Source organism: Pteronotus mesoamericanus, unplaced genomic scaffold, assembly GCF_021234165.1.
Source record: "Pteronotus mesoamericanus isolate MK-2021 breed Mesoamerican mustached bat unplaced genomic scaffold, CSHL_Meso_final contig_181, whole genome shotgun sequence".
NCBI lineage: Eukaryota > Metazoa > Chordata > Mammalia > Chiroptera > Mormoopidae > Pteronotus > Pteronotus mesoamericanus.
In genome coordinates, this window is record NW_026555077.1 from 11,260,628 (window position 1) to 11,273,455 (window position 12,828).

A 12,828-nucleotide genomic window follows, 5' to 3' on the forward strand; every position below is an offset into this window, starting at 1 on the left:
AAATAAAGACTCTTAGTCATGTTGCTACTTTGATGAAACTAGGAGGTGCCATATAATTTCTTAACCCTGTGAAATAGAAATGTAAAGGTAAAGTTAAGATTTGAACCCAAGTCTCTTTGGTTCTAATACCAACATTATTCTTTTTTTTTTTTTTAAAGATTTCATTTATTTATTTTTAGAGAGAGGAAGGGAGGGAGAGAGGGAGAGAAATATCAGTGCGTGGTTGCCTTTCACATGCCCCCCACTGGGGACCTGGCCTGCAACCCAGGCAGGTGTCCTGACTGGGAATGGAACTAGTGACCCTTTGGTTGGCAGATCAGCACTCAATCCACTGAGCCACACCAGCCAGGGCTCAACATTCTTTCTTTCAATCATTCTTCTTCTGCTATGGATACTGATCTAGGTGGGGACAAAGAATGAATTCAATTCTTCATAAGAAAGTATTCAATATAAGCAAAACCCTTTTTATCCCTCTATAGATTACTCTCACTTAATATATTTACCTCTTGCAAAGACATTTTACTGATATTTGCTTTAAAAACACAGATTAAATACAATCTAATATTTTATTAAGCACTTAAAATGTGCTAGCACTGTTTTAAAAGCTTTGCGTGTACTAACACATTCAGTTCTTAAAATAACCCTACCTATGAACAAGATACTTGAAGAATTTTATATAGAAATGAGAAAAGAGGCATAGAGAGGTTAAATAATTAGCGCAGGGTCACCTAGCTAGCAAGTGATAGAATCAGGCCAGGCAGCCTGTCAGAGTGCACACTCTTAAGGACTGTGTCACATGACCTTTCTATAGCCCCACACCCTAACTAAGATCCAGGAGCTTACCCATTCTGGCAGGTGAGGCTGACAAAAGCCCAGAGGTTCAATGCAACGTGATATGCTCAAGGGCGAAGGTCAGCTCTGAGAGCAGTCAGTCTGGTTGGAATAAGTTTTTCTCCAGAGACTGTGCTGCCATTACTGACCAAATGTAAATTGTTCCTAGTTGTGTGTATTTAGAGCAGAGTTTATGACATTTCGGAGCTGGCTAATGATCTGTTGGGGGAGGGGCACAGCCTTGCGTGTTGTAGGGTGGTTAACAGCACCCCTGGGCTCCAGTCACTAGATGCCAGTAGCACTTCCCAATTGTGACAACCAAGTATGTTTCCAGATATTGCCAAATGTTTCCAGGGTGTGAGGGAGGACCAGGATTTCACTGGTTAGGAAACTCTAATGTAATCAAATGAAGAAAAAGAAAATGATAAAGAAATGTGGCAACATGTTAATAATTGATGAATTGGGGTGAAGGGAGTATGGGGATTCCTTGTACCCTTCTTTCAACTTTTCCTGTAAGTTTAGAATGATATCTAAATAATTTTTGAAAATAAGAGCTTAATTGTGTTTGAGAAAAATATGCAAATACTTTGAATGGCCATCAATATCAGTTTTCTAGGGTAAAGAGAAAATTCAATGTATAAAATTTAAATATAAAATAATATCCTAATACTGTCACAGAGATAAATCTTTGACCTGTCATGACTATATTTGCTTTTCTCTGATCTAATTTTAATTATTCAATTTTCTTTCAAAATATTAGGACATATCCCAAAAATGCTACTACGCAATATTATCCAAGAGAATTTTTAGAAGAGGAAAAAGAGACACTCAGACAATCAAAGCTGTTAGCTGATTTTCTTAACAACACGTGCATAAGGTAAAAGTTGTGTTTTAAATTTTGAAAATAAAACATAAGATGTATATGTTTATTAAATAATAATAGGTCTTAAAAAACAGCTCCATACATGGTATCAGATGAAGTATGAAGACAGTTACCAGATGTACATAAGCATATGACCCTCTCTACAGATTCTCAGTCCATCTTTCCCCTCTATTGCTAAGCAGTAACCTAAGCCTTGCAAGCTAGGAACACACCAAACAGTGTGAACCTGGAAGATGTATACAGTTGAGCATGTGAGGATGATTTCCTAACAGCAAATTAACATTTATTTACCATGGTTCCTTTTATTTATTCCACTCTGCACTCCCCTTGTTACCTTCATTGGATTTTGTAGGATTACAAAGATGAGGGTGCTGTGGATGATGATGATCATCATTACAATGATGATGTCAGGAACTTACAAAAACATCTTTGTAGATAAGAACCTGAATTCAACTCGGAGGTACTTCTTGGATGACATCATCATTATCTCTAATTCCTTCGTTGCCATCACTCTTATTGGCCCTGAAAGAAAGAATGTCTTCAAAATGCCTATATAGTGGTACTAGGACCCTGGGCAGAGCCGGGGTCTTCTAAATCGGGGAGAGAGCTTGACAAGTTCTCATCAAGTTGATACCAGAGTTCAAAGAAGTGGCACCAATGATGGAACCATCTGCCAGTTGTACCCAATAGGTTCATTTCCATTTCTTTCCAAAATTAAACATTTTTTGTCAAGTTGACAGATGGCCCAAGTTAAGCTTTTTTAGTTTTAAGAAACCATCATTAGTTCTTTCAGCTGGATTAAATGTCATGAAAATTATCCATGCCTAGGGAGAATCTGGTTCAAAAATTCATCAATGATTCAGAAAGTGCATTAATTATTTACCATTCACAGGAAGCATGCTATAGTTTTTTCCTATGTGGGAAAAAAAGAAAGAAGCAAGAAAATCTAAGGTTTCTTTTTCCCCTTATCAAAATATTTAAATTTTTTCTGATGAGAACATTAAAAATGAGAAGTGTGTTTCTATATAACTTATTTCAAGGAAATAAATGGCCTATAGCCATTTCTCAATTATCTACATCACGTATTATCTTTAGTCTGGAGTTTTGTTCTTCCCTTTCAATTGCTCTGCTTATGAAGAGTGGAGTATAATTCCTTCCCTGAGGTGTGGGAAGAAGAAGCCAGAAGTATAAGAGCAAACTGGCACAGGAATTAAAATAGCACTGGCAAAGAATAAACAAGAAACCCATGCTTATACACTGTCATTCTTCCCACTACAGAACTGCTTAAGGCTTCTTTAAATTTTTTTTAATTAATATAAGCCTAGTTTTGTTCTGAAAATGAGCCCTTCCATAACTGAGTTCTTTTTCGTAGAAGTTTATCCAGAATGAACCTAAGGGAAGCCTTACTTGCCAAAGAAGAAAATTATGTTATAAGAGAGAAACTTCCAAGTTTTCTCAAAGCAACTAAGAAACTTTTATTTGGGGGTTAAAAAAAAAAAAAGATGCTCATGGACTTTAACTCAGACAACAGTTTTGCCAGCCTGCAACTCATTGCCCTCAAGAACCAGGTGACAGAGTGCACGGGAATCAAGAAACAGAGAACCAACTGCGCTCTCTTTCCCTGTGGCTCACTTCCCCATTCAGCCTGAGAGGGAAGAAGCAGGAAACCAGAGCAGAGGCCCTCTCTCTAACTTCTCCCCCGGAATTCCATGCTCATTCTGGCGGAAACAGAAAGAAATAAGATTTTGAGAATGTTAACAAATGCTTCTACTTGAAACTGGTTTAACCCTTGGATTTCCAGGGTGCCAACCTACCCTGCCCATGGTTATTCAAATTTTAATATGCATACACGCACCACCTGCACACCTGGTTAAGAAGCAGACCCTGCCTCAGTAGGTCCGGGGTGACATCTGTGACTCCGCCTTTCCGGCAGCTCCCAGTCATGCTGATTCTGCTGGTCCTAGGGAAATGTTCTAGTTGGAAGGATAAGGGGCAAGAAGAATGTAACCCAGAGTACTCAGTTAAGCCGTGAATGGTAGTGTTAATGCGTAATGACAGAGGTATTAAACAGTACCCTTGGTTAATCACATTTTGAGGTGTATATATTATGATATTTAGTGTTTATGTATAATTGTCTAAATAAAATGGGTTTTTTCTTATTTTAGAAAATTCCAAATTCAGACCGACTCTTTCAGCTTACCACACCTATTAAAACACTGCACTATTTGGAGCTTAAATCATTAGGGTAAACCCTTGGCTGGCATCCTTCTTGTGGGGAAACTCCTAGAGGCTGGGGAGTAATTGGGGCTTTCAAACCTAAGCATATGAGGGGACAAGGAACATTATGGGAACTTTATGTAACTTGTAGGACAGGAGCCTGTCAAGCCAGAGACCCTAGACTATTAGAAGATGAGTCTAGCACTGGGATTGTTTCTTAAAGAAGCACGAGTAGTATTTTTAGCAGGATAACCCTCCATTTTAGGGACTATCTCATGCATTGCAGGAGGTTTAGTAAGGGAATTAAATACATTAGATCTTCCCAGGCGTTGACAACTAAAACCACTACCACTATACACTCACACACACTCAAACACACTTCTAAACTCCAAATCTCCCCTTAAAAATCTCTGATTTGTTGTTTTGAATTATATATACACAAACATACATAAATTCTATGTTAGCATAATAATACATATGATCATTTGGGTACTGAATATAGCTAATAAAATTGCCTTTTTTATCCGTTTGGGATTTTCAAACGGATAAAAACAGGAGGCGATTAAGACCAAGTTCAAAGTGGAGGTTTATGGGGGGGGGCAGTACACTGCGGAAAAATAAAGAAAGCAGAAGGAGGCTCGGGTAGGGAGAGCTACAGTCAGCCCCAGGCAACCAGCAGGGAGCTGCAGGGGGAAGGAGGCCTGTGGGAGGGGCGCTGGGCTGCGGGCAGGGTCGCAGGGCCCTGGTGTCCTCAGCTGCCACGCTCATTGGCCTGGGAACCAAAGCACTGAAGGTGCTAGAGGCTGTCCGTCTACTCACCCCATCCTGGAAGCTGAACAGCGAGTTCTGAGTAGTGCACTGCCATGACTTTTTTTTCTCTTAAGTCCTTACGTCATTTATTTCACACAGGGTTAACCCTTAGTTACCAAATATAATTGAGAATATATTTTTCTTTCAGTATAAATGAAGCAGGAAGAGCTACTGAAAGCATATCATTCAGCACTAAAATCCAATATCTTCATTGCTTTGCTTTTCCTTTTTTATGAAATAGTGTTGAAATAGCCTTGCAACAAAATGAAATCACCAACACATTTATCGATGACTGGAAATGCCTGGCAGAAGAAGAAGGCACCTTTGGGGACAAGACCGATACTCACCTGAAGGAGTACCAGTCCTTTACCGACCTTCATAACCTAACAGAGAAAATGATCACGTGCGTCTCGTGGCATCCAGAGATCTACGGTGAGATGGGAAAGACTGCGGTTCCCTTTGGGATGACATTGCAATAGTCTGTTGCTTTTGTGTGTAAAATTGAAATCAGCTCAATTTCAGTAAGATCACCTCCATTTGCTAAGTGCTTTCTTTCCACACCTTCTCTCAGTCGTGTGTCTTTCAAACCAACCAAAATACACAACAATCCAAATAAAACAAGGCTGAAGGCTGAGTTTGCCCCATAGGATTCTATTTCTCTGTGACCTCTACTTTACAAGGATAGGACAGAGCTCCACTCAGGGAAGTGATTGGCTCAGGCCCCCAGATGGTGCAATGCCAAACCTGGATTGACTCGGGCCTTTTGGACGCCCAAGGCTAACTTTATTCCCCCTGACACTTGCCTCTCTGATTGCTGGACAAGAGAGGAGCTTGCACCTCCTTTGAAGCTCTCAGCAGCCAGGGGAGGTAGGAATGTGTGAAGGTGGGACTTCAGAGGGAGAGGTGCTTGCCCTCTTTCTTCCTCTTTCCCTCCCCAGCATTGGCCCTTTCCTCACACGCGTGCGGGGGCACACATACGCATACAATTTCTTATACTAAATATTCAAAGTCAGATGTTTATTTTGTCCTATCAGTATATCTCAGTTTGGAGTGGGCACATTTCAAGTGCCAAATAAGCAACACGTGGCTGCTGGCAACCACATTAAACAGCGGAGCTCTAAAAAACTCTCAGTCTCCTGTAGAATACTTTTACTCAAGTCCCATCCAAAGGGAAATGAATAGTGACTATTTAGAAGCACAAAACCTACAAACTCTTCACCGTGAACAATCGCTGCAGATCTTCATTTTCATTGTGTTCCAATCAGGGCTATTAGCTGTGTCGGTAGCCGTGCGACTCTCCTTCGAAGAGCGAGTTCACTTTTCTGGTAAACTATTGCTCCAGCCGTCACTGATTCTTTTCTGGAGCTTCTCCGATCCCATCCATCCTCAGGTAATATGAGACAGTCGTCCACGTAGTCTAAAAATTTCAAATATTACTTTCACGTGTCTCTTTTAGCAGTTTCAGTTGCAAAGTGCTTGATAATCACTTAATGTAGTAAAGTTTACAGTGTAAACCCTTACAAAGTCAGACTTTCTTCAATACGGAATTTGTGATCATTCAATCTGAACAAAATGAAAGTTTACACTTAGTTTACTGAAAAGGTTTGTTAAACAAATCATGTTATTTTTTAAATAAAACAAAGAGTGTAAGAGGAGTGGTCAACTGATTTTAAAGAGCAAACTCTTTTATGGGCTTTATTTAAATAGTAATGGTTCAAATGCAAGTAGATTTTAGTTTCACATGAATTTCCTAAATTCCAAGGATCACCAGTAGGTGCTGATAATGAGAAAAGATGAGTGTGTGGGAGAGGAATAGGGAGCCGTGGGACACAGCCCATCTGTGGGGACAGCTGCTCTTCAGCTCTCTTTTTGCCTGGTGGTCCCACTTATCAAAAGAATCCAGTAATTGGGAATTTTGTGTGAAATCTCTACCTTTTGAAATACCTATTTTAAAGCCAAACCAAAATACACAAAAGCACCCACTGAAACCAACCAAAATACAAAACAGTCCAAATAAAACAAGGCTGAAGGCTGAGTTTGCCCCATAGGATTCTATTTCCAGTAAGTGCTCAAGTGTTCAGCTTAGGGGGAGGGGACTATATAGGATTAGATAAGGATTTTTTCAATGAACTTAAGTATAATAATAATTTGTTTCTATAAAATATTGTATAATTAAGGCTTTCCCTGATAAACCCCAGGCTCCCCTTACTCCTTCTTCCTTAATTCATCTCAATTAAGGCAGTTTTTCTGTAATAAAGTCTAGATACTTTAATTATTATAGACTCAAAGGACAAAATGACATCTCTCTGGTTATTTCTTACCAGCCTACTTACACAAAAATGACACCATTCTCTTGCTGTGTTTTCTGTCTTTTTCTAGTAGAGCAGATCTGTTCACCACCACATGACATGGACATCTTGCCTGAACTTCCAGGCAAATAGCAAGAGGAAACACTTTCCTTTCCTCTATTTTGAGGAATAGCTTTAAAAAGACAAATAATTTCTTAACGAAATAATGTAAATGACTTATTTTGTCTTTGTTTTTATATCAAAACTACAGGAGAATATTAAAAGATTTTATTTTCAAAAGTAGAGACTTCTCTAGAATCCACAGAGTACCAAATTAACCAAGATTATTAACCCCACTTCCAGTTTACAATCTTTAGCTCACTGATGGCAAACCAATGGCCTTGGGGTCTATGTTTTTGGTAGTTATGTTTAAAGAAGAACAGTAACCATTCAAGTGTTTTGCTTGGTGGTAACCCAACAGTACCAGTGCTACCTATGGTTAACATACCTATTCCTTCACACTGGCATATTCCTTGAAGAGCTCCCTCCGGACCCCACAAGCACGTGAGTTTGTTTACCTTCTGTGTGCTGCATTGTTTTAAAATTTTAAATGTATTCACTGGCAATACCTTCACCTTATCTCATACAACATATTTTATTTTTGCATGCTCATTGCGTGCCAGGCTAGGTGTACAGCACAGAACAAAACAGACAAATACCCTGTCTTCTCAGAGCTTACTTTCCACACTTTTCAAAAACATTGATTTCATGGTCTTTTTGTTTATGAAAAGTTATAAAATGCCCCAACCATAACTCATGGAGCATGAGGGAGGATAAAACCAGTCCCCTTGAAAATATACCTGCTATCATACACATGGCTAATGTCCACAATAAAATTCAACAACAGCAACTCCTCATTCAGAGGTAGAATTCTGGGAATGGACTCTCTGTGCATGTTTCTTATAGAGAGCTATAAAATTAGACTTTTAACGGTCTCAGTATTATTTTGTAGCCATGATCTTAACAGGCTTTCTCACTCTCCTGAATTTTGGGGACTTTAGTTAATGCTGGAGAGCCCAGAAGACATTTTCTGCTTCAAGTTCTGTCCAACTAACCCCAATATTATTGCTGGAGGCTGCATAAATGGACAGGTATGCATGGATTTTTTTTCAGCTATTTGTTAATTTAGACAACATTCTGTAGGACATTTCGATTGGTAGTTTTTTGAACTGAAGGAGTCAATTGAGCAGAAGGAAAGCATGCCAGTTGTGTGCCAATCACCATGCGAGCAGCTGGGGAATAAAGATGTGTTAGGAGGTTGGGGGATGGGAATGTAAAAAAATAAAATAAAATTTTAAAAAATCTGTCTGCTGTAAGGAAATAAATAAATATGTATGAGATGTGGTGTCGGGGCTCAAGGTATTCACAGGGTGACTCAGTCATAGTTGGAACAAAACCGGGTCAAATCTATTTGTATTGCTGAGATAAAAATCACACATTGGACCAGATTTCACAGAACAACAAAATCTACAAGCATTAATACCCACTGGTCAAGATGCCTCTTTTGAAATTTCCCTAGAGGTAGGAGATAGGAGGTAATGTAGAATTTAAACAGAAATTCACTGGAAAACATACATATATTACTGAATTTGTGTGTATAATTTGATACCATGTTTTCTCTTTGTTATCTAATTTATATAAAATTTAGATCCTACTCTATAATTACCAGTTTCTTCAATAAAGGAAAACAAAAAGCTTAAAGCTGTTTTATAATCAAAGTTTACATTCACTGTGATCCAGTGAATTTCACTATTATAAGTGTATATGATCTTTTTGGGCATGGCTAGGAACACTTCTGGTGGTTGAAATTTAAATGTCTGCAGCATTCATGCCCATTTATCCAAAACCAAAAGCATCCAAGAAAACAAACTTTCTCCTTCCGTTTTGTTCAACAATAACTGGTGGTCAGAATGATGATCCAGAGACCATCTTCCAAGCCCTGCAAATCCTGAAATGCCTTTCTCACTCATTATGAAGGTCATACAACTTTGTTTTAAAGTATTTTAGAAACGCAAATGATCAAAATAAAAGCACTCACAATTCTGTCATCCTGACATGTTAACATTTGAGTGTACTGAAATTACTTCTAATCATTAAACATTAATCTAATTGGTGGTACATCTTATACCTCATTCTGATTTTCAAAAAAAAAGACCATGAATATGCAAATTTGGAGTTGGCCATAACATCCAATTAAGTAGAAATCATCATTTCTTAGACTTTTTGGACAATTGAGTGTTTGTATTTGATTCTGGCGAAGAGGCCATTTTCTCCGGAGTCTAAAACAATTGTCCCCACAATTATAGCGCATTTCTCCAAACATAAGGTGCACTCTTCCCAACGCAGAGGGAATTGCACGATGTTCATCTTGGATTTAAAAAATTACTGGCACTTTTAACACAAGCACTAAAATCAAAGTGTTGAAAATACTTTTATAGAGAAGAAAACATTCATTTTTATATTGGGTTGTCCAAAAAGTCCATATGGTTTTTTTCCATAAAAGACACATTTTTCATTTTCACTAATAACTTTATTTGGTTGGATATTTTGAGTATGTCACTTATCTCCCGTGTGGTATAATGTTGATTGTTCTCAATTAATGTCTTGATTTGATTGCTGTCAACTTCAACTGGTCTACCTGATGGTGGGCATTGTGCAGAGAGAAATCTTCGGCATGAAACTTCGCAACCCACTTTTGACACATTCGATCAGCCACAGTACCTTCTCTGTATGCTGCACAAATTTTTTTTTTCTGTGTGTTTTAGTTGCATTTTTACCTTCCTTAAAATAATAAAGCATAATATGCCAAGAAAGTTGCATATTTTCTTCCATCTTCAATATTAAAATAGCCATACAAAAATTCACCAATTTTGATGTTTTTTTAAATGTACACTGATACAACAGCTGTCATAATACAATCTAACAAAATTGTTTCAAATGAAGTTAAAGACAACTAAATGCTACTAGAGCCATCTCACAGAAAAAAACAAACAAACTTTTTGGCCAACCCAATATTAGCTTTAGAAGTTTCTGACTTACCTAAGATGTAGGCTAAATTTGATTATCCCCCAAGATGATTGATTTATCCAAGTGCATGCCAATACAAATAGATTTTTTTAATCTTTAATCCTGAAAATATGTAATAACATTTATTTCTGTTTCAGATTATCATGTGGGATATTACTGCACATGCTGAACGCATTGAAAACATTAAGACAGGCGGTAGTAGAAGTAAAAAACCCACACTCAAGGTTAACGTTTTATAATTTTCCTCTTTCACCTTTTTTTCCATCCAGGAGTTTATCAAAAAGTACATAACAGAGTTGCCAAGTTGAACAAAGACTCGATAGGGGAAAAAAAAAGTGCTGGAATTATTTCCCAACCTTCACATCTGCTTAGGACATTGCTCTGAATCACTTCTTTGTAGGCCCTTGATTAAAAACAGCACAAAACACGTGGCACCATCTGTCCCAGGCTGTTAAGTTCCTTTTTTGTTTTATTGGCATTACATAAAATGAAGGAGCTGAGTGAGTTTCCTAAGGTGATATAGTTGAAGGAGCACAGGACAGAAGGGCCAGGTACCCAGGCTCTGGATCACAGTCCTGTAAGTTTGGACATTTCCCTCACCTCAGCGAATACTAACTTTCTCATGTATAAAATGAAGGGGGTGATAATATACTCGGATTTTGTGAAGCTGTGGATTCTGCCAGAAGGGTTGGGGACAGCTCCCTGAGCTCCCAGCTCACCACTTACCCAGCGTTTGCATGCCTCCACCCCAGTTCTTCAACCTGAACATCACCAGGTCTCTCACCAAGAAACAAAGGGCCGCAGCCATCTGTGCACAGAAAGAAATACTTCTTCAGAAATGGGAGCTCACTGATTCTTTAGGGAGTGGGTCAATAATTTTTGTTAAATTTAGAGATAAAATCTTAGACCAAACTGAAGGGGGAAAGTACATAATCTCATTACCTAAATATATGATACATAGACACACTAATTTCTGTTTTTCTTTGAACTGATATTTCTCCAAGTTATTCATTTTAATTGGTATGATGAGCCAAGTATGAGTTCAGTCATCAGCTCTCTGAAGTTAGCACATAACTTTCTTTTAACAATTTTCCAGCCTATGTTTCTCCTCGAACCAGACATTAATAAAGAAGCAATGTATATCAGACACTGTGCGGTCTCCTCAATAGAAAATGGACATAAGAAAGCAATTACAGATATACATTGGCTGTCTGACACATTTGAGGTGAGTCTCAATGGCTTCATAGTTTTCTTCTGCTGGATTGAAAATGTGTGGAAGATTTTGTTCAAAGATGTTTTGAGTCAGTAATCCACATACATTTAAATTGTGAAATAGCCGGGAACTAGGAACCAAACAGTTGTGTCCCTGTTACCAGACCCATATCTGACTTGGAGATGAGAGTAAGGCCAATGTTTCAGCTTCCACAGTTTAAAAAGCACTAAAAAAATATAGTTGGTGTCAACACTGATATTATACTATAGTGGAGAAGATGAAGGTTTGATATGTAAAAGTAGAATGTAAATATCTTGCATCCTTAGCCTTTGCACATCTAAAATTTGCAATGTCAGCTATTTGGAGCAGGCGACTCTGAAGATCTGTGACTAAGGAAGATGTAATTTTGCCAAGGCAGTCTTGAGCTGAGTGCGCCTTCAAGCTGGGAGGCAAAAACTAGCTGTGCAGCAAAAACTAGTGTCCAGCTGCCCGCCCAGCACCTACCCTGCAGTTTGGCTCTGCGGTTCTGTACTTGGCTCACAAAGTCATTTTTGTGAACTTGGAAACTGGTAACATTCCCGAATGTTTCACTCAAGGGCACTAAAGATCTACTATGTACTTTGAAGAACTAACAAGAGAAAATATAAAAGGATATCTAAAAAATTAGAGCTATGAAAGATGATTAGCCCTTTAAGGTATTCAAATGAATTATGCAAAGCAAATAGCCCAGATATAATTTCTGTTAAAAATAAAAGTTTAACATACAGTAATGGAATTTACTACCCAAGGGAGGACACTATATTTTAACTCACACCATATACCCACAAACACATTTAGGTGATTATAAATTTAAATAAAAATAAATTACAAGAAAATTACAACAAATCAAAATAAAATATCATATTTCTGAAATGGAGATAGTTTTCTAAACAAATTTATGTTGAAAGGAATTCAAAGCACACATGTAAATTTCTCAATTAAACAATAAAGAACAAATAATAAAATGAAAAATATTTGTCCCAAATATAGTAAATATAAAATTTCCAGAATAAGCAAAAGACATATACTGACTGAAAAACAATTAGTATATAAACATGAAAATCATTTAGCCTTTCTAATATCAAAAAAATTAATAAATAATTAATAATCAAACAACAATAATTTGGGCCTTTTTAATTTTTGATTAAAAATTTTAATATCCTATGTTAAATAGAAGATGATGCAACCAATAAATTCTAACATTGTTGGTTCCAACATAAAACTTTTAGAGTACAATTAATCAGTGTGGTCCATAAAGCATCCAAATTTTCGAACTCTTGACCAGCAATCTGTGTTTTGGGAATTCACACAAAGAATAATAATGCAACTTGTGTCTCAAGATGCAAAATTACATGGACACTCTGACAAATCTTGTTTAAGTGTATCCTTAAAAGAAGTCTGGAAAAAAATACAAAGTAGAATTATATTTTATTTTTAAAACTTATTTTCCAAACCTCTGT

At 37.5% G+C, this 12,828-nt stretch overlaps 1 protein-coding gene across 1 annotated transcript in view; it reads left to right on the forward strand.

The window, feature by feature from the left end:
- DNAI3 (dynein axonemal intermediate chain 3) overlaps nt 1–12,828 on the forward strand; it is a 62,732-nt gene that overhangs the window by 18,447 nt on the left and 31,457 nt on the right. The window contains exons 7-12 of the mRNA XM_054566834.1: nt 1,592–1,708; nt 4,983–5,173; nt 6,007–6,131; nt 8,091–8,180; nt 10,254–10,340; nt 11,213–11,341. Of these exons, the coding sequence (XP_054422809.1) occupies nt 1,592–1,708; nt 4,983–5,173; nt 6,007–6,131; nt 8,091–8,180; nt 10,254–10,340; nt 11,213–11,341 (739 nt within the window). The remainder of the gene's footprint in view (nt 1–1,591; nt 1,709–4,982; nt 5,174–6,006; nt 6,132–8,090; nt 8,181–10,253; nt 10,341–11,212; nt 11,342–12,828) is intronic.